Raw genomic sequence first — 20,299 nt, 5'->3', positions numbered from 1 at the left:
GGGATCATGACCCGAGCCGAAGGCAGAGGCCTTAACCCACTGAGCCACCCAGGCACCCCCAGAGCTTTTTTTTTTTTATGAAGTCACAATAGTTTATTTTTGCTTTTTACCTCCTAGCCTCAGGAGACATATCTAGAAAGAAGTTGCTGTGGCTGATGTCAAAGAGGTTACTGCCTATGTTGTCCTCTAGGATTTTATGGTTTCAGGTCTCACATTTAGGTCATTAGCCATTTTGAATTTATTTTTGTGTCTGATGTAAGAAAGTGGTCCAGTTTCATTCTTTTGCATTGTTCTCGTTTTCCCAACATCATTTGCTAAAGAGACTGTCTTTTTCCATTGGATAATCTTTCCTTAGTTGAAGAGTAATTGACCATATAGTTGTGGGTTCGTTTCTAGGATTTCTATGTTAATGCATTGATCTGTATGTCTATTTTTGTGCCAGTACTGTACTATCTTGATCACTGTGGTTTTGTAATATAACTTGGAGCCAGAATTGTGATGCCTCCAGCTCTGCTTTGCTTTTCCACAGTTGCTTTGGCTATTCAGGGTCTTTTATTCTAGGATCGTTTAGGATTTCAGGGTTGTTTGTTCCAGCTCTATGAAAAATGCTTTGGTATTTTAATAGGGATTGCATTAAATGTGTGGATTGTTTGGATAGCAAAGAACAATATTTGTTCTTCCAATCCATGAACATGGAATGTTTTCCCATTTTTTTGTGTCATCTTAATTTCTTTTGTCAGTGTTTATAGTTTTCAGAGTACAGGTCTTTGACCTCCTTGGCTAGGTCTATTCCTAGGTATCTGACTAGTTTTGGTGCAATTGTGAATGGATTGATTCCTTAATTTCTCTTTCTGATGCTTCATTATTGGTATATAGAAATGCAAGATTTCTGTACATTGATTTTGTATCATGCGACTACCGAATTTGTGAATCAATTCTAGCAGTTTTTTTGGTGGAGTCTTTCAGGATTTCTATATAGAGTAGCATGTCTCTGCAAATAGTGAAAGTTTTACTTCTTCCTTGCCAATTTAGATGCCTTTTATTTCACTTCATTTTCTGATTGCTGTGTCTAGGACCTCCAGTACTAGTTAAGGTTCCTTGTTCCTGACCATAGAAGCAAAGCTCTCAGTTTTTCCTCATTGAGGACGATATTAGCTGTGGATTTTTCACATAAGGCCTTTATTATGTTGAAGTATGTTGAGATATTCTCTCTAAACCTACTTTGTTGAGGGTTTTTATCATAAGTGTATGTTGTATTTTGTCAAATGCTTTTTCTGCATCGCATGAAGTGATCATAAGGTTCTTATCCTTTCTTTTATTAATGTGGTGTGTCATGTCGATTGATTGATTGGTCAGTATTGAATAATAAGTCCCCCTTTATCATGGTGAATAAGTCTTTTACTGTATTAATGGATTCAGTTTGCTAGTATTTTAGTGAGGATTTTTGCATCCGTGTTCATCAGGAATGTTGGATTTTGGTTTTTTTTTTTTTAGTGGAGTCTTTACCTGGTTTGTATCAGGGTAATGCTGGCCTTATAGAATGAATTTGGAAGTTTTCCATTCTTTTCTAGTTTGGGGAGTAGTTTGAGAAGAATGAATATGAATTCTTCTTTAAGTGTTTGGTAGAATTCACCTGTGAAGCCATCTGGTCCTAGACTTTTCTTTATTGGGAGTTTTCATACATTTCTTTCAGGTTGTCCAAATTTGTTGGCATATAGTTAGTTCTTCATAATATTCTCTTATAATTGTTTGTATTTCTGTGGTGTTGGTTGTTATTTCTCCTTTCTCCATTATGACTATATTTATTTGGGTCCTTTCTCTTTTCTTTTTGATAAGTCTGGCTAGAGGTTTATCATTTTTATTAATTTTTCAAAGAACCTCTCCTAGTTTCATTGATTTGTTCTATTATTTTTTGTTTTTGTTTTTTTTTTAGTTTCTCTTTCATTTATTACTGCTCTGATCTTTATTATTTCCTTCCTTCTACTGGCTTTAGGCTTCATTTGTTGTTCTTTTCCTAGCTCCTTTAAGTTTAAGGTTTGGGGGGCGCCTGGGTGGCTCAGTCCTTAAGCATATGCCTTTGGCTCAGGTCATGGTCCCAGGGTCCTGGGATTGAGCCCCACATCAGGATCCCTGCTCAGTGGGAAGTCTGCTTCTCCCTCTCCGCCCCCCTGCTTGGGTTCCCCCTGTCACTGTTTCTCTCTCTCTCTGTGTCAAATAAATAAATAAAATCTTAAAAAAAAAAAAAGTATAAGGTTAGGTTGTTTATTTGAGATTTTTCTTGGTTCTTGAGTTAAGCCTTTATTTCTAAACAATCTCCTAGTGGTTCTCAGTGAACTTAATTCATATACTGACCATTGTGAACAAATACACTATACAACTTAAAAATACATAAACCCAACTTCACAATACTAAAAATCAGTTGGATAGAATTACCACTGGATTACCAAGTTAATTTTCTCTCTCATGGAATCACGTTACAGAAGGATGGATTTGTACTACTAAGAAAAGCATCCTCCTGTATTTTGAAAAAGAATGTAGAAAGTTTGGGGAACAATTTTGGTAGTATGAGATAGTGGTGGATAAAGAATGTGAATTTGCCTTTTAAAAGTGATAATGACTTTTAATTTAATTTTGCTAAAACTCTTTGCCTCAGGGCTTGGTCCTAAAAATATTGAATTTCTCCTTGGAGCAGGTTTAGAGAAGCAGCACAGTACTTATTCCAACCCTGATGATTTCTTTATCCTCAGGAAAGTATCCTCCTCTGGACCATGGTTTCCTCAAATATAAAGTAAAAGAAAAAAATTGATTGTGAGGTTCTTTCTAGATCTAAAACTATATGAAATATCTGCAGACTTTACAAAGGTCAAATATATTTTGAGAGGAAGGGGACATTTTGTAGTAAGAATATGTACATGAAATCCATTTTTAATTTGCAACTATAAGATAATGACCACACCAGTGTATTCTGAAGAAATATACTAAAGGAAATAACTTTCATCCATTGGAGAAAGTTGTGGTTTTAGATTTCTGCCTCAGAAGTGACAGATTTAGAAGAGCCAGAAGCTACATAGCTCTGTTTTTTCCCAGGCCAGACCTGGTGCATACCAGCAGGTGGTAGTTACAAGCACTGCTGCATGCTGGGAAGGTAACCTTCCCCTGCCCTTCACAGACCACCCACCCCAGGATGGAATGTGTTCCAGATTCAGGTAAGCCAGGTGTGCAGTAGATCAGGGCAGTGAGCAGGGGGGTGGGGAAGATTTTGCTAGCACACCTTTCCTAAAGGACAGGGTCCTCAACCTGCAGTGTGCTCTTGGCCAAACAACTGTGCTGGCAGATAATTCAGACTCCAGTGTTGGTCTGTAAACATGTATGAGAATTCGAGATGTGCCTTTCATCTACTAAGTGTCCCAAAGAGCAGGCTGCTAATGAATTATTTTACCTCTGGCAAGTAATGATGATATCCAAGTAGACAAAAGACAACAGTATAGAAAATTGCTCTGAATACATTATCCTTACAGTATAGATACCTTCTGCAAGTTTCTTTTTATCAAATCTCATTTTTAAAGAGGAGAAAGAATCTTTTGTCTCACTAAAGATAAGCCCCTCCTTACCTTAATTTAGGCAATTTTGAAATTCTTTCCTTGAGAGCTTGTTTGGAGGTCCTGGCTGGGGAGCGCAGCTGCTCTGTACCCTTGACAGAAGAATGATCCTCCTCTATGGGGGAAGGTGCTCCTCTTCCACCGAGCATGCAGCTTTGGGACAGTTGTACATGGACCAGTGAGGGAGGAAGGGGACACCCACCTAGCCAGCCAGGACCAGCCAAATCAACCCTGGTGATCAGTGGGGTGGCAGATGTCGCAGCCAGATCACCCTCACATCCTGAAATTCTTTCCTATGGGTGCCTGGGTGGTTCAGTTGGTTAAGCGTCTGCCTTTGGCTCAGGTCGTGATCCCAGGGTCTTGGAATCGAGTCCCACATCAGGCTCCCAGCTCCACAGAGAGCCTGCTCATCCCTGTGCCTCAGCCTCCCTCCCGCCTCCCCCGTCTCTCATGAGTAAATAAATAAAATCTTAAAAAGAAAAAATTCTTTCATAGATGAAACATTGGTTTCTTATTAAAGCATTGCTGTTAAATTATTTAAAACCAGCAAAAGAAAAATCTATATAGAAGGATAAGGAAATATTCTGTGACCATTTGAATAAAATGTCCTGATAAGGCACAAAAAAGACTTCACTACAGATTTCAGGCAAAAGAAAACTCTGTTCTCAGCAGTGAAGGGATCAATACTAATGAAAAAAACACAGATATACATGCACAGAATTCTATGGAAAAATATGATGAGGGACTGAACTGAATGTCAGGCTAACTTAGACTGTTGGAAACTAGAAAATTATGGGGAGAAAGTAAAATACTATTCCGTACAGTGAGGGCCTTTAGACCTAGGTCTGAAATCCCAGGATTCAGTGCAGCAAGCCTAATAAGGGAAGCCTGGCTCCTGCAGGCCACAAGCCTTCTTCATCTAACTGCCAGATTGTTAGAGAAGTTTTTCAATTTGTGTTTATGAGAAACTGCCAAGTGGTGTTTCTAAAATTAAGTAGAAAGCCCCAATGAAATAGAAAATCAAAAGTTGTCAGCAGTGGACAAAGAATATAAGAATATCATAAAAATATATCTGATTTACATTACACTGAGCTTATTTTCTTGGGGCCAATGAAGAAGTGACATTTGATACTCAAACCACATTGACAGTTTCTGAATAATGAGATTAGTACATTTAACCCAGAATTATCCCATCAACCCTTAAATATATTTTCTTGCCCTTTGGCCAAAATGAAGGTCTGAAAGAATTTTTCTTCTTCTTTTTTTTTTAATGGAAGAGACATCAGAAAAACAATGTTCGGCCCATGAGCAATTTTCGCTTCCCTCCACCAAAGACAGAGTTTCTACAGATTCCTCAGTAAAAGAGGTACCCAATGAGAGGAAATCTGTAGGGGGTAAGAGAAAGTACATGGGCTTTAAAGTCTCATAAATTCAGGTTCAAGTCCCAGACCTTCCATTAACTAGCATATCCTTGATATCTCTGAACTTGAATTATTTATTTGTAAAAATTAAATGTGATGATATAAGAAAAATGCTTAAGCATTTTTGGCTTAGTAGAAAAACCTCACAGATGTTAATCTTCATCCTTCCTTCTCTTATCCCCTCCCAGTGAGTGTGACTCATAATTTAGCCCCCCTTTGGGGCTGTTGTCATTTTGAGCATAAGCAGTTATATGTAGTAAGTAAGAATATCAGAAGAAATAAAAATGAGCAAGTCTTAGTAATAACTGAGTCTCACATTAAAGTGCCTTTTTGCACTCATATATGTCCTTTTTTGTGTTTCCAGAACTGGTGTCACATTTTGCTACTACCTGCTTCTAAAATGGTCACCACTTTTCTCTTTTATATTGTTCTTTCTGTTCTTCTATAAACCATAAAACCACAGTTTGTTACAGTTTTTTGTAAAATCAAAGTCTGCAGGCTCTGAATGACCCTTAGACTAAGGGTCAACAGAGCATCACTCTGATCCCTTGACCATTTATGTAGTAGATATGCAAATGCCAGATAAGCAAGTGATTAAATAAATGCCATTAATTTTGGTATTTCAGATTTTTTACATTTTTCCTTAATTCTCAACTATATTCTTTAAAGATGCAGTAGTGGATAAAGTACTTCTGATTAAGCAAAAGATTGCCAAATACACATGCATAGTGTTTTATTTGAAATACTTGAAGGAAATCAGTACAGGTTTCTTGAAAAGAAAGGATTATGAAAATTTGTGATGATGAAGAACCCTGACATTACCCAGAAGTGTATTTCTCATATTATCTCTGTAGTGTATAAAAGAAAAAGTTGTGTTTTTGGTGGATTTATTGAGTTAATTTTAAAATGTGGCCAATTTGAACACACAAGTTACACTTCCTCTGCCGGGGGCCAACTAATATTACAGTAGATAGATACAGGCCTGAATCTTCAAAATCAGAGAGAGTGGGAAGAAAAGGAAAGCAAATATGTTTTAATCTAGAAAGGAGATAGTTGAAAGATGGTTACCTAAAAGCTAAAACCTAAATTAGCAGGAAGAAAAACGCCAGAAGAAAATTTGTTCCGTAGAACCCCAAAGGCTCAAGAATTAGAGTCACCAGGATTCTCAGAAAATTAGGTTGAAAGTGGGGCTATAAAGAGTCTAATTGGTTGACAGTCTAAATAAGAGACAGTTTAGATACCCTAGATTTCATCTGCCATGTGTACAGCCAAGTGCCTCCTCCCTACAACTGTGGCAGAAGACAAAAGAGTTTGAACCAAGGTTACTCCAGGCATGGGGACACCATCTACAGCCACAAAAAGTCATACAAAAATAAAATGATTGGGTGCCTGGGTGGCTCAGTGGGTTAAGCCTCTGCCTTCAGCTCAGGTCATGATCCCAGGGTCCTGAGATCGAGCTCCGCTTCAGGCTCTCTGCTCAGCAGGGAGCCTGCTTCTCTCTCTCTCTGCCTGCCTCTCTGCCTACTTGTGATCTCTGTCTGTCAAATAAATAAATAAAATCTTTTTAAAAAATGATTAAGTGAAAATCTATTCCTTAAATAATGAGCCTCTCAGCCTTCTTCAGAACTCTATGAATCTGTGCAAAAACGCGCAGCCCATCTTATGTACTCCAGGCCTGGAAGATACAGGATTTCATTCTTATGAAACTAACTCTCCTGGAAGAACAGATATATAAATACTAATATTTGGGATTCCCACAGTGGAAAAGCTAGGTATCTGTTTAGTCATCCAAACTGAAGCCCTTCACACAGAATTTGTATCCAGTTTATGACTGGATCAAGATTGTGATACAAGATTATGATAATCTGTCTGTTTATCAGTCTTGAGTATGAACAGAATGTCCCACATGACCACACATGTAAGGAAAGCTTAAAATATAAAGTACAGAGAAAGAACTCAGAGGAGATAGAGACCATGTAGGAAACAAAATAAAAATATTTAAAAAGGGGGACGCCTGGGTGGCTCAGTTGGTTAAGCAGCTGCCTTCGGCTCGGGTCATGATCCCAGCGTCCTGGGATCGAGTCCCACATCGGGCTCCTTGCTCATCAGGGAGCCTGCTTCTCCCTCTGCCTCTGCCTGCCATTCTGTCTGCCTGTGCTTGCTCTCTCTCCCTCTCTCTCTCTGACAAATAAATAAATAAAATCTTTAAAAAAAAAATATATTTAAAAAGTGTAATCTCACAGAGATGAGAAATATTGTATCCATAGAACAAAAAACTGTAAAAACAAAACACATACAGAGCCAAAAAGAGCTCCTAAAATTAGAGACATCTGGGTGGTTCAGTCAGTTAAGTATCCAACTCTTGGTTTCCGCTCAGGACATGATCTCTCCCGGGGTAGTAGGATTGAGCCCCTTGTGGGGCTCCATGCTCAGTGCAGAGTCTGCTTGAGATTCTCTCTCTCCCCCTCCCTGTGACCCTCCCCCACACATGGTGCTCTTTCTCTTTCTCTGAAATAAATAAATCTTTAAAAAAAAAAAAAGAGCTCCTGAAAATTAGAAATATAGTAGATGAAAAACTCAGAAGGAGGACTGGAAAATAAAGTTAGGTGATCTAAGAAGTAGGATAAAAAACAAAGAGATGAAAAGCAGGAGAAAACAAAATACTAGAAAGTTACAGGCTCAGTTCAGGACCAGAGTCCAACAGAGAAAATGAATGAGAGGAAATTAGCAAAGAAATAATGCAAGAAATTTCCCCATAAGTGAAACATGCAGTTTTCAGATTAAAAAGACAACTGAGTTTTTGTATACACACACACACACACACACACATACAATGAAGAAGGACCTATACCAAGACACAGGAAATCAGAGATAAGAAGTTCCTAGAAGTTCCCAGAAAGGATAAAACAGACTATGTACAAAAACATTGGGAATTAGACTGGACCTCTTAACAACAGTGCTTGAAGTTGGAAAGAAGGGAGCTGTCTTTCAAAACTCCAAAGGAGTTAGTTCCAACCAAGAATTCTCTATTCAGCCAAACTATCATTCAAGTATAAGGATGAAAGAAAGATATTTACAGACACATGGGTCTCAAAATTTTTCTTCCCATGCACCCTTTTTATTATTATTATTATTATTATTATTATTATTATTATTATTATGTTAACCAGCATACAGTACATGATTAGTTTTTGGTGATTCATTAGTTGTGTATAACACCCAGTGTTGCACCCTTTCTTAGGAAGTTGTTACAGTATATTCCTCAACAAAATGAGAGAATGAGAAGAAAAAGAGGAATCCAAGAAATAAAGGGAATCTAACCTGGGAAGGGGTGGGAGGAATTCTTAAGATGAAGATGAAGGACAGTCTCAAAATGAGAGTCATACAGTAGGCCTACAGAGCAAGCAGGCCAGGTTAGTGCAGGGGGTGCGGTAGGGTTCAGGAGAGTATCTCCACTGAGGGAGCTAAAAAGAACCAATAATTCCTGATGCATCTGAACTTGAGAGGAAATTCCAATTCAGCCAGAAAGGTTGACAATGCATTAATGACAGGTAAATAGGAAATTCAGCATACAAAAAAAGTTACCCAACTAAACAAAAAACTTGTATCAGAAAGTAAATATAATCATCATATGATAAATAGCTTAACTGTGAATAATATATGTATAGTCATAATGGAAGAAACAATACCATGCAGTCAATAGCACTGCAGACCAAATGTTCTGCTTTTCTCTTTCCAAGTACATAGTAGGATGACATTTCTTGGCTCCCTTATGGTTGGGTTGGACTATGTGATTAGTTCTAGCCAATAAGGTGTGAGCAAAAATGGTGTCACTTTCAGATACTGCATTTAATGTTGATACAGGACCTTGCAGAGATCTTTTTTCTTCTCTGCCACTGTGACCTGCAGTGCCTTGTACTGTCCCTGATAAATTAATTTATTGGACTATTCAAATTAAAATTAATTAAAATTAAAAATTCAGTCCCTGTGTCACATTAACCACATTTCCAGTGCTCAAAAAAGCCACTGTGACTAGTGCAGATATAGACAGTATAGACTGAACACTTTGATCATCTTAGAAAGTTCTTTGGGTCATTGTTGCTATAAATGATAGTTGCTTTGTCACCTGGGCTCCCGAGTAAGGACAATAGGGATGCAGAGTCTCAGGCAGCCTGACACGGACATGTCATGTGAATGAAAAATAAAGCTTTATGTTTGAAGCCACTGATATTTTTGAGGAGTGTTTCACTGCAGCATAACCTGCTCATTCTGACCTATAATAGTTTCAAACTCCATTCATCATTTACCACCTTCTGAATTGGGACAGGCTAGGTTACACTAGTCACAATCTGAAAAGCTTTGTGTGACTGTTTTATAACAGCTATAGAATTTCAAAGGGAACTTTCATCAGTTAACTGGAGTACACACTGCAGAAAAATTCTACTCTAATTACTTGGGCTTCAGAATGGCTCAGTGGTCAGAGATAACTTATGGTCAACAGTCTTATAACAGGCTAGTCTCAGTGAAGTGATTTTCATGGAATGTCTAAATTAACAACAAAAGGAATGGAAGAAACAATTGCCTGTGTTTATAAAGATCCTTTTTTTTTTTTTAATCCAAGTGATTATTTGTTCCTCTGTCTCCTGATAGAACTGGTGCAGGTATAGAGTGAGGATAAGCAGAGGCTGATTATTACTAAGTAAGTGCATTTGTAAAGTGTCATCATTTACCAGGTGTTTTCCCCTTCATCATTTATTTGAACTTTATAGTAGTCTCAGCAGGCAGGCAGATACAGAAACCAAGTCTCAGAAAAGTAAAATTATTAAAGTCCTGTAATCTGCTAGAAGAAAAACTGGATCTTGAATACAGTACCATCTGATTCCAAGTCCATACCTCCTTTCTTCCCATCCTTAGCTTACTGCCTCAGCCCCTTTCTTGGTAGTAAGGCCTTCAGGAGGCAGCTCCTCTTCTTCCTTGGAAGAGTGAGCCTTTTAGTAGCCAGGATTGCAGAACAAAGACACAGAGCTCCTAGCCTGGCAATTATGTATCTAGCCATTGTACTTCTTAAGTCATCCTTCTTTGTGACAGCTGATGTTCATACATCATACATACATAATAGTAATATTAGCAGTTGTAGTAGCAGATAACATGTCTGTGGAGCTTACCAATGTGCCACACATTGTTCTAAGAACTTACACAGGTTGATTTACTGCTATGATTATGATTATCCTCATTTCACAATTGAAGAAACTGAAACACAGAAAAGTTAAGGAACTTGTCTAATAGCATATAGCTTCAGAGCCAAACCCAAGCCCAGGTTCTAACTCCTGGTCCCACTTTTAACCATGTTACTTCCTGTAAACTATACACAAAGATGGCCAAATATGACCCTATATATTAGAGAAAAAGCTGTTTTGCCATTTTGTGATAAAAATACAAATTTCACTTTAATAAAGAAATTTAGATTAGATATTTTTAGAATTCACTTTAACAAGAAAACAATGCTGCTGTCAGTTTACCCATTGGTTCATTTTCTGGGCTCATACAAATTTTAAAAATAATTTATTCAATTGAATAAATAATATTTATTGAGCACTTAATATATACATAGGCATGAGCTAAGCATTTTATATAGAGTAGCTCACTTAATCCTCACAAGAACCCTAAGATATAGGCACTGTTGTTGTCCCTGTTTTATAAATTAGGAAATGAAGCTTGAAAGTAGTAACCTGGCCAAGGTTGCTCAACTAGCAAGGACAAAGCTGAGACTTGAACTCAGCAATGTAACGTCAGAACCAACACCCAAACATTTAACTAGCCACCTCTACAATTTCAAAATTACTTGTGATTCCAGAAAGGTTCCAAATTATCTCTGTCCGTTTCTGGTGGTTTTACTGAAATATAATTACTGTATTTTTTTCCATCTAGGTTTATGTTCCAGATGAAAATAATGCTATTTTGGGAAGAAATACAAATAAGCAAGTTTTTGAAGGTTTGACAACTGGACTTCTCAAAGTCAGTGCTGTGGTTTTTAGCTGCCTGATTGCCAATCGACCAGATGGAAACAGCCAGCCAGCTACACAAAAAATATCAACACAGGAAATGAAAAACAAACCCTCACAAGGTGATGCTTTTAACAGTCGAGTTCAGGACCTCATCAGGTAAAATTGCTAGATTCTTCAAACTTTCTTCTTCTTTAAAAAAATATTAAAATTATTTAAATCTCAGGGCCCATGTGAAGGCATTGGTTCTCACAACACCATCCATAAATTCTTGGTGGAAAATACACTACATTTTGTAACACAGAGAAGAAAAGTCCTATTAATGAAAAGCAATACAGTTAGAACTCATCTGTCATTCTTGATATTTAGATATTTGATATTAGAATATGTAGTGTCTAAGCTTTTATAACTTTCTTCCTGTCAACTATTTCCCAACTCAAGAATTTCTGAGAATTCCCCTATTTCAGGTCATCTCTGGTTTTAAACTTGGTTCAGACTTAAAACAATAATAGCTATTATTTATGGAGCACTCATTATGCAAACGTATTGTAATAGAAGCTTTGCAGCCCTATAGGTGTAGGATTTCTAATTCAGACCTTGTAGGTGGGGAAATTGCCAGAGAGATTAAGTGCTTTGCCTAAGGTTATGTAATAAATAAATTTAAAAGTAGGTAGGAGATTTGAGATCAAAACTCAGGTCTAGCTGGATTCCTAAAATTTGTGTGCTTTCCACTACACAAATGTAGCGATTTCTGACACCTTTTCAAGGTCAACCCTGTTCACTTCTAAAGATCACCTCTTCTCCAGGGAAATTTCCTCCTATTCTGACATCTGAACTCTTTTTCCCTCAGGAATCTTGAATCAGGTAGGGCATTTAATTTCCCAGTAGGGTTCCATTTGGTGTTAAACAGTTTCTTGCTCCACCTATCAGTAACTTTTCTGTGATCAGCACAGATCTCTGGTTTCCAAAATCCATGCAGTTTATTGCTCTGAAGCTTATGGTAGGTTAATAGGATAAAAGAGAATGTCCTCTTCTGCATTTGCCTCAAAAGAATTTATAAATTTCCTCTGGTTTTTCTGTAGTGGTTTCTTGAGAACAGTTGTTTCATTCAATATTTTTCTTACCCTTGATTACTTTGTTCACTTTTCCCTTCCATTAGCCTGCCCTCTTTCCCCAAGCATATTTATTGCTAGAGAGTACTAGGCCCTTTGGGTTCACAACCATTTATCTTACAGCACTTGACTTTTATCCTCCCTGGCCTTTCTCTCAGTTTCTTGATCCCCTTCAATTTCCCAACCTCCTTAGGTCACTGTAGAACCTATAGCGTCTCTGCTGATACATGCCATTCTGTTCCAGCATTCTCCCTTGGGCTGCCGTGTGATACAGCAACCCTGTATTCTTGTCCATGCCTCAGCTGTGATGAGGTAGAAGGACCAGCCAAAGGCTTCAATGTAATTCTAATGGACTTTCCAGGAGAAAATACATATGTTTTCACATATATTATCCTTCATTAAAGAGGAAGGTATTGGGGAAAAAAATAACTGGTAATCTGCCAAACCAAATCTCATGTATCTTAAAATGGATAATGGACAATCACAGTCCTTTAGAACAAAACTCTGCCACTCCTTATCTCTGACTTGAACCACTTTTGGTGAAGGTTCTTTTCTTACATATAATGTATTGTTAGTTGGCTTCATGATGGCTATGTGTAGAACCACAAACTGTAGTTTAGATCTGCCTAATGAAGCAAACAGAACATGTCTAATTCTTTCCATGCTTGCTTTTTCACCACCTCCGATATAATGACTAGAAATCTCACTCCAGTCCCTGCCATAACCTGGGAATTTTTTTTCAGTTTATATCTGTAGAGTTGTAAAGCTGGGCAGAGAAAGTTCGAGCACAGTCTTTAGTGCTATTCTCTGGCTTGTGCTCTAGAAGTAGAGCTGGAACAGAGCACAGCACCCTGACACATGGCTCCTCCTTCTCCTCATCTGGGAGAAAAGAGGCAAGAGGATTTCTAACAAAGATGGTAATACCAGGATTTATTGTCATTATTTTACATGGTGCAGTCAAGTGTCTAGATCTAAGGGAGTCTCAGAAATATTTATCAGTTCATGCAATGGTCACTTGTAGCACTTGGTGCCAGACGCCATACAAGGTCCTGGGATACAAAAACAAATAAAAAGACCTTTAACAGAATATCCAAATATTATTGTTTGGCTGTCAAAAATCAGAACTTCTTTCCAGAAAGTGAAAATATTGGCAGTGACAGTGTTTAACACAGTTCTATGAAAGCAGTATTCTTTGTAGGATAGAAGCAGATTGCACTTTAAAAAAATACTGTTCAGGAAATGGACCAACCCTGAAGCTCCACAATTCTGTTTTCCAACTTTCTTCAGATATGATTGACATATAACATTGTATAAGTTTAAGATGTACATTGTGAGGGTTTGATATAAATATACTGCAAAATAATTACCACAATAAGGTTAGTTAACACCTCTATCACCTCACATGATTACCTTTTATATGCGTGGTGAAACATTTAAAAGCTACTCTCTTAGCAACATTCAAGTACATGATATAGTACTGTTAACTATAGTCGCCATTGCATCTCCAAAACGTATTCATCTTATCAATGGAAGTTTCTACCCTCGTACCCTTTGACCAACATCTCATTTCCCCTAGGGCCCGGGCCTTAGTAACCACCATTCTATTCTCTATTTTTAGGAGTTCAGCTTTTTTAGATTCTACATATAAGAGACATCATACAGTATATGTCTTTTACCATCTAACTTATTTTACTAAGCATAGACTTAACATGTATTCAGGGTCCATCCATGTTGTTGCAAATGGCAGGATTTCCTTCCTTTTTTGGATAATATTCCATTATCACTTCTCGGCCTTTTGGCTAAGATCAAGTGTGGATAATATTCCATTATACACACACACAGACACTCACACACCACATTTTCCTTATCCATTCATCCGCTGATAGACACATAGAGTTGTTTCCGTGTGTTGGCTGTTCTCAGTAATGCTGCAGTGAACGTGAGAGTGCAGATATCTCTCTGAGATGGTGATTCATTTCTCTCAGATATATACATAGAAGTAGGATTGATGAATCATATAGTAGTTCTATTCTCAGTTTTTTGAGGAACCTCCTTACTGTTTTCCACAGTGACTATATAAATACACATTCCCACTAAAAGTGTACAAGGGTCCACTTTTCTCGACATCTTTGCCAAAATTGTCTCTTGTCTTTTTGATAATAGCTATTCCTAGAAGTACAATGTGGTATCTCATTGTGGTTTTAGTTTGCATTTCCCTGATGATCAGTGAGGTTGAGCATCTTTTCCTGTACTTGTTGGCCATCTCTATATTCTTTGGAAAACTGTCTATTCAAGTCCTTTGCCCACTTTTTAATCAGATTATTTGTGTTTTTACTATTGAGTTGTAGGAGTTCCTTATGTATGTTGGATATTGACCCTTTATCTGATACATAGTTTGCAAATACTTTCCCAAATAAACAAAAGCTGAAGAAGTTCATCACCATTAGACCTGCCTTACAAGAAATACTAAAGCGCATTCTTCAAGCTAAAACAAAAGGAGGATAACAACAAAAACACATGGACATGTAATAGTCACTGGAAATAGCAAACATACAGGCAAAGTCTGAATGTCTGATACTGTAATGGTGGTGCACAATTCACTTAAAACCCTAGTTTTAATAACTTTACAGTTATTTAACCATAACTACAGTAATTCGTTATTGGATAAACACATATTTAAAAATATAAATTATTACATCAATATAATAATGTAAAATATATAAATTATAAAAATATAAATTATATTTTATATAATATAATAAATATATTTTATATATTTATACATAAATATCTATTATAAAAATAAAAATATAAATATATAAATATATAAATATTACATCAACCTGTAAAAAACATATTATAAAATATAAAATATGTTTTATATTTTAATATATATTATAAAATATATAAATATATATGTATAAATTATTACATCAATAACCTAAAATATATATAAAATATGTATTTTATGTATATAAAAATATCAATTGTTATTTATAAAATATATAAATATTTATTAAAATATGTTATTTATTAAAAATATAAATTATTTTTATAAAAATATAAAAATATAAATTATATAAAATATAAATTATAAAATATAAATAAAAATATTAAAATATAAATAAAATATAAAAATATAAATTATCACATCAATAACCTAAAATGTGAGCAGGGAAGAAGTAAAAGCATAAAGGTTCTATATGCTGTCAAACTTAATCTGCTTAAAGTAGGATATAATAAATATATTTTATTTAAGACTCTTGGTAACTACAAAGGAAAACCTGTAGTAGATACACAAAAGATTATTATAAAGAGTCAAATCACACCACCACAAAGAGTCATCAGATCACAAAGGAAAACAGCAAGAAAAGCAAAGAATAAGGAAAGTACAAAAACAATAAAAAAACAGCAAAATAGTAATAGTAAGTCCTTACTAATAAATAATTACTAGTGGTGTAATTGGATTAAATTCTCTAATCAAAGCACAAAGAGTGGCTGAATGGATGAAATAACAAGATCCAACAATATGCTTCCTATAAGAGATTCATTTTAGCATTAAGGACATACATAGAGTGAAGGGATGGAAAGAGATATTTCAAGGAAATGGTAACAAAGAGAAAGCAGGGGCTGTATTTATATCAAACAAAATAGATTTTAAGCTAAAAAAAGACAAAGAGGGTCATTGTATAATGATAAAGGGGTCAGTCTACTAAAAAGTTACAACAGTGATAAATATTTATGTACCCAACTCTGGAGCACCTAAATATATAAAACAAATACTAATAGAACTAAAAGAAATAAACAATAATATGATAATAGTTATTGACTTTAATACCCCACTCCCAACAATAGACAGATATTCCAGACAGAGAATCAGTAAGGAAAGAGCAGATTTAAACACTATAGACCAAGGGACCTAATATACATAGAACATTCTATCCAACAGCAGCAGAATATATATTCTTCTCAAGTGCACATCGAACATTTTCTTGGATGGATCATATATTATGTCACAAAACAAGTCTCAACAAATTTAAGAACATAGAAATTTTATCAAGTATCTTTTCCTACCACAATGGTATGAAACTAGAAAATGGTAATGGGAGGAAAGCTGAAAATTAAACAGCACAGTCCTGAACAATCAGTAGATCAAAGAAGAAATTTTTTAATATTTTTAAGACAAATGAAAATGGAAGCACAACAAGCCAAACCTTACACTACACAGCAAAAAGCAGTTCTAAAATGGAATTTTATATTGATAGACACATATTTCAAGAAACAACAGTGATCTCAAACAACCTAATTTTACATCTCAAGGAACTAGAAGAAGAACAACCGAAGCCCAAAGATAGTAGAAGAAAAGAAATAATAGATTAAAGGAGAAATAAATGAGAAAAAAAGAATAGGAAAACAATAGAAAAGATTAGCAAAACCTTTAATACCTTCTTGGCTAGACCAGCCAAGAAGAGAGTGGACCCAAATAAATATAATTATACATGAAAGAGGAGACATTATACCTGATAGCATAGAAATACTAAGGATCCTAGGAAACTATTATGAACAATTATATGCCAACAATTTGGACAACCTAGAAGAAGTGAGTAAAGCTTACAAAATACAACTACCAAGACCATATATCATAAAGAAATAGAAAATCTGCACAGACTAGTATCAAGTAAGAAGATTGAATCAATAATCAAAAACACAACAGAAAAAAGCTCAGGACCAGATGGTTTCACTGGCGAATTCTACCAACACTTAAAGAATTAATGCCAATCCTTCTCAGACTGTTCCAAGACAAGCTGAAGAGAAGGGAACACTGCCAAACTCATTTTACAAGGCCAGCATTACCCAGATACCAAAGCCAGAAAACAAATTACAAGACAAGAGAACTACAGCCCAATATCCCTAATGAAGGTAGATGGAAACATTCTCAACAAAATAGTAGCAAACCAAATTCAAGAGCACATTAAAAGTCTCAAACACCTAACACCTAAGTACCAACTGATAACATTTTTCAGAAACTGATGACATTTTTTTATATTGCTTTAGATCTTTTTTCTTATTTATAAGAAAACCAAATGTCGCAGATGCAGCTAACTTCCCATCTTCATGCTTTTCCCCTTACTCCCTCTCAGGAGGTAAATCACTATGTTAGTTTGTGTTTATCATTCCCATGCATGTTTTTATAATATATATGTATGTGTGTGTATATATGTTTTATATATATGCAGTCTATAAAAATATGTATGTGTATGTTTATGTAAACATATGTATAAACTATTTGTACATCTGTATTTAAAGATCAAATAGATATCCATAAAGTACATTATCTACCTTCTATTTTTTCATGTATTTAAAATTTGCATAAATGCCATCATACTGTTTTGTCTACTTCTTTTTTCACCCAACATGTTGTTGAGATTTATTTATGTTAATGCACATACATCTGATTAATTCATTTTAACTGCTCTACAGATTCTTTTAAATGTATAGATTCACAATTTCCTTATCCATTTTCCACCTGAGGGCAGTAATTTCTACTTCTTCAGCATTTCAAGCAATGATGTAGTGAACATCCTTGTAGAACTCTTTTTTTTGCACCTAAATGGGAGTTTCTTGAGTTTACATGTTTATAATGGGAATTTATGAATGCAATGATAAATGCATGTTTAACTTTACCAAATAATGCCAAATTGTTCTCCAAAATAAGTATACAAATTTCACTTCTCATCAGCAAAGGATAACAGTTCCATTTCCCCATATCTTTATCAGTGTTTTATGTTAGCACACTTATGAATTGCCAGTCTGATGTGTGAAATGGCATTTTGTGTCATCTTCATTTACATTGTGTTTATCACTAGTGAGGGTGAACATTGTTTATTGGCCTTTGTTATAATCAGAATTCATTTGCAGGAAACAAACCATCAAAACTATTTTAAGCAGAAAGAATTTAATACATGGAGTTATGTGCTTACCAAATTGTTGCAAGGACTGAAAGAGCAGGTTCTAGACTAGATCTCTGGAAATGACTCCTACAGAGCACTGCAAAACTGAAAAGCTGCTATTTCTATCAAAATCAAGAGCTGCTCTATCATGAATTGTGTTTAACCATTCGTAGTGTTCCATCCAGGAGCTCACTGCTGCTGGAACACACTACATTGGCTAGATCTCTGTCCCTCAAAAATATGTGACCCAAATTCTGTCTCTCAACCTCCAGAATACTGGGGAATGCATTTAAAGACTTGAAGACCTCCAAAATAACCTGACCCATTGAGCCAAAATTAGGTCTTCCTGCTAAACTGTAGTAATACTTTGAACATCCCTCTTACAGAAATTATTAGGTGTCAGTCTCTAAAAGGTCCTTGGGGTTAGCATCAGTATCATATTTAGAAATTATATATTATTAGGAATAATAATAATATTATTTATAATATAAATATATTTATAAATACATAAAATATATAAACAATATATAAATATATAAAATAAATAAATAAATTATTATCAATATTATTAATAATCCATATATATTAGAAATAATTAAGTGGATTAATGCATGATTACAAATAGTTATCCCCCACATCTCTTGCATCATTTATGGGATGAATTGGTGGCATTCAATTAGACAATGTTGGCAGATTTCAGGAGAAGAGTTGATGAGTTTTTGTTTGAACATATCCATGAACTTCTGGAAAGAAGTTCGGAAAAGAAGTAGACCCAAAGATAGAGAATTGGGAGTTATTGACATATCGAGGATAGTTGAAACCATGGAATATCATGAGTTTACTAAACCTAGTTCAGAAATAGAACCCCTTCGGACATTTCAGTTGGGGCAAAAGTGGGTAGCTGAGCAAGGGTTGGCAAAGAAGAGGAGATAGATAGTCTTGCAGCTTACACATTCCAGGGGCAAAAGCTGCAGAGAGACTCATTTTTAATTTCAAATGGTAAAATAAATGGAGAGGCCCATTTCCTGGAGCATTCATAGCAGCCTCTCTTCCAGGATGTATATTCTAAGAAATCCGTGTTAAAGTTTTACATCTTGTATATGGGTAACAGTCTCAACATTATAATTTCAGGCTAACAGTTAGTGTAAAAGATATGTTGCTGCTGATCCCAGCATCCATTGGGAGATTCAACATTATTCCCTCAAAACTGTGAAGTTGGCAAAATGAATTTTTCTGCACTGATCCTTCAGAGCCATTTAGTTTCACTGTCTTCATGGGCAATCATCTAAAGATTGCCAGAGCAGAGATTCAGGACCCAGGAAGTTTAGAAAAACATTGGTCAGACTCAGTAGGCACCATTGATGGCCCTCAGTAACCAAAGGAGACCATGCTCAGAAAGGACCACCTGCTCAATAGTGTTCATTATGGTTTGGTTTGATTTTTCTATGCTGCTTCGTTCATTCTAGAAGTCTTTCCTCCTTTCTGGCTATTTCAAGATCAGTACAGGAAATCCAGTTAAGCCGTTTTCATCTCAAAACTAGGTGGTTTTGAAGTTTTGTGTGGTCATTATTAGTCTCAGGAATGGTCTGAGAAAATATTTTCCATTCTTGTTTAAAAAACTCATACTTCAGGGGACGCCTGGGTGGCTCAGTTGGTTAAGCAGCTGCCTTCGGCTCAGGTCATGATCCCAGCATCCTGGGATTGAGTCCCACATCGGGCTCCTTGCTCATCAGGGAGCCTGCTTCTCCCTCTGCCTCTGCCTGCCATTCTGTCTGCCTGTGCTCGCTCTCTCTCCCTCTCTCTCTGACAAATAAATAAATAAAATCTTTAAAAAAAAAAAAAAAAACTCATACTTCAGGGCGCCTGGGTGGCTCGGTCTGTTAAGCTTCCAACTCTTGGTTTCTGTCCAGATCATGATCTCAGGGTTGTGAGATTCAAACCTACATCAGGCTCCATACCCTGCTTAACATTCTCTCTCTCCTTCTCCCTCAGGTCCTCCCCACCCACCCGGAAAAACAACAACAACAATAACTCATACCTCAGTAAAGCAAGAGTGTATTTTATGGGAAGAACACTCTTATCAGGAGTCAGAAGACCTTAGGATATTATATATCTCCTGACTAGGCTAGTACTTCACAATCCCTGAGCCTCAGTTTCCTCATCTACCAGATAGGAATAGTAGTATCAGCCCCCACAGAGTGAATGTGGTTTTCT

The 20,299-nt window shown here is 36.1% G+C and overlaps 1 protein-coding gene across 1 annotated transcript in view; it reads left to right on the top strand.

Moving 5' to 3' along the window:
• The window catches only part of LOC111153247 (S-phase cyclin A associated protein in the ER), a 491,788-nt gene that overhangs the window by 408,358 nt on the left and 63,131 nt on the right, over positions 1 to 20,299 (top strand). The window contains exon 26 of the mRNA XM_022512152.1: positions 10,949 to 11,181. Within this exon, the coding sequence (XP_022367860.1) occupies positions 10,949 to 11,181 (233 nt within the window). The remainder of the gene's footprint in view (positions 1 to 10,948; positions 11,182 to 20,299) is intronic.

Source organism: Enhydra lutris, unplaced genomic scaffold, assembly GCF_002288905.1.
Source record: "Enhydra lutris kenyoni isolate GAN:26980312 unplaced genomic scaffold, ASM228890v2 scaffoldscaffold31, whole genome shotgun sequence".
NCBI classification, from domain to species: Eukaryota; Metazoa; Chordata; class Mammalia; order Carnivora; family Mustelidae; genus Enhydra; species Enhydra lutris.
Note: the sequence above shows the minus strand (reverse complement) of the source record. Positions and strands in the feature narration are given on the sequence as shown.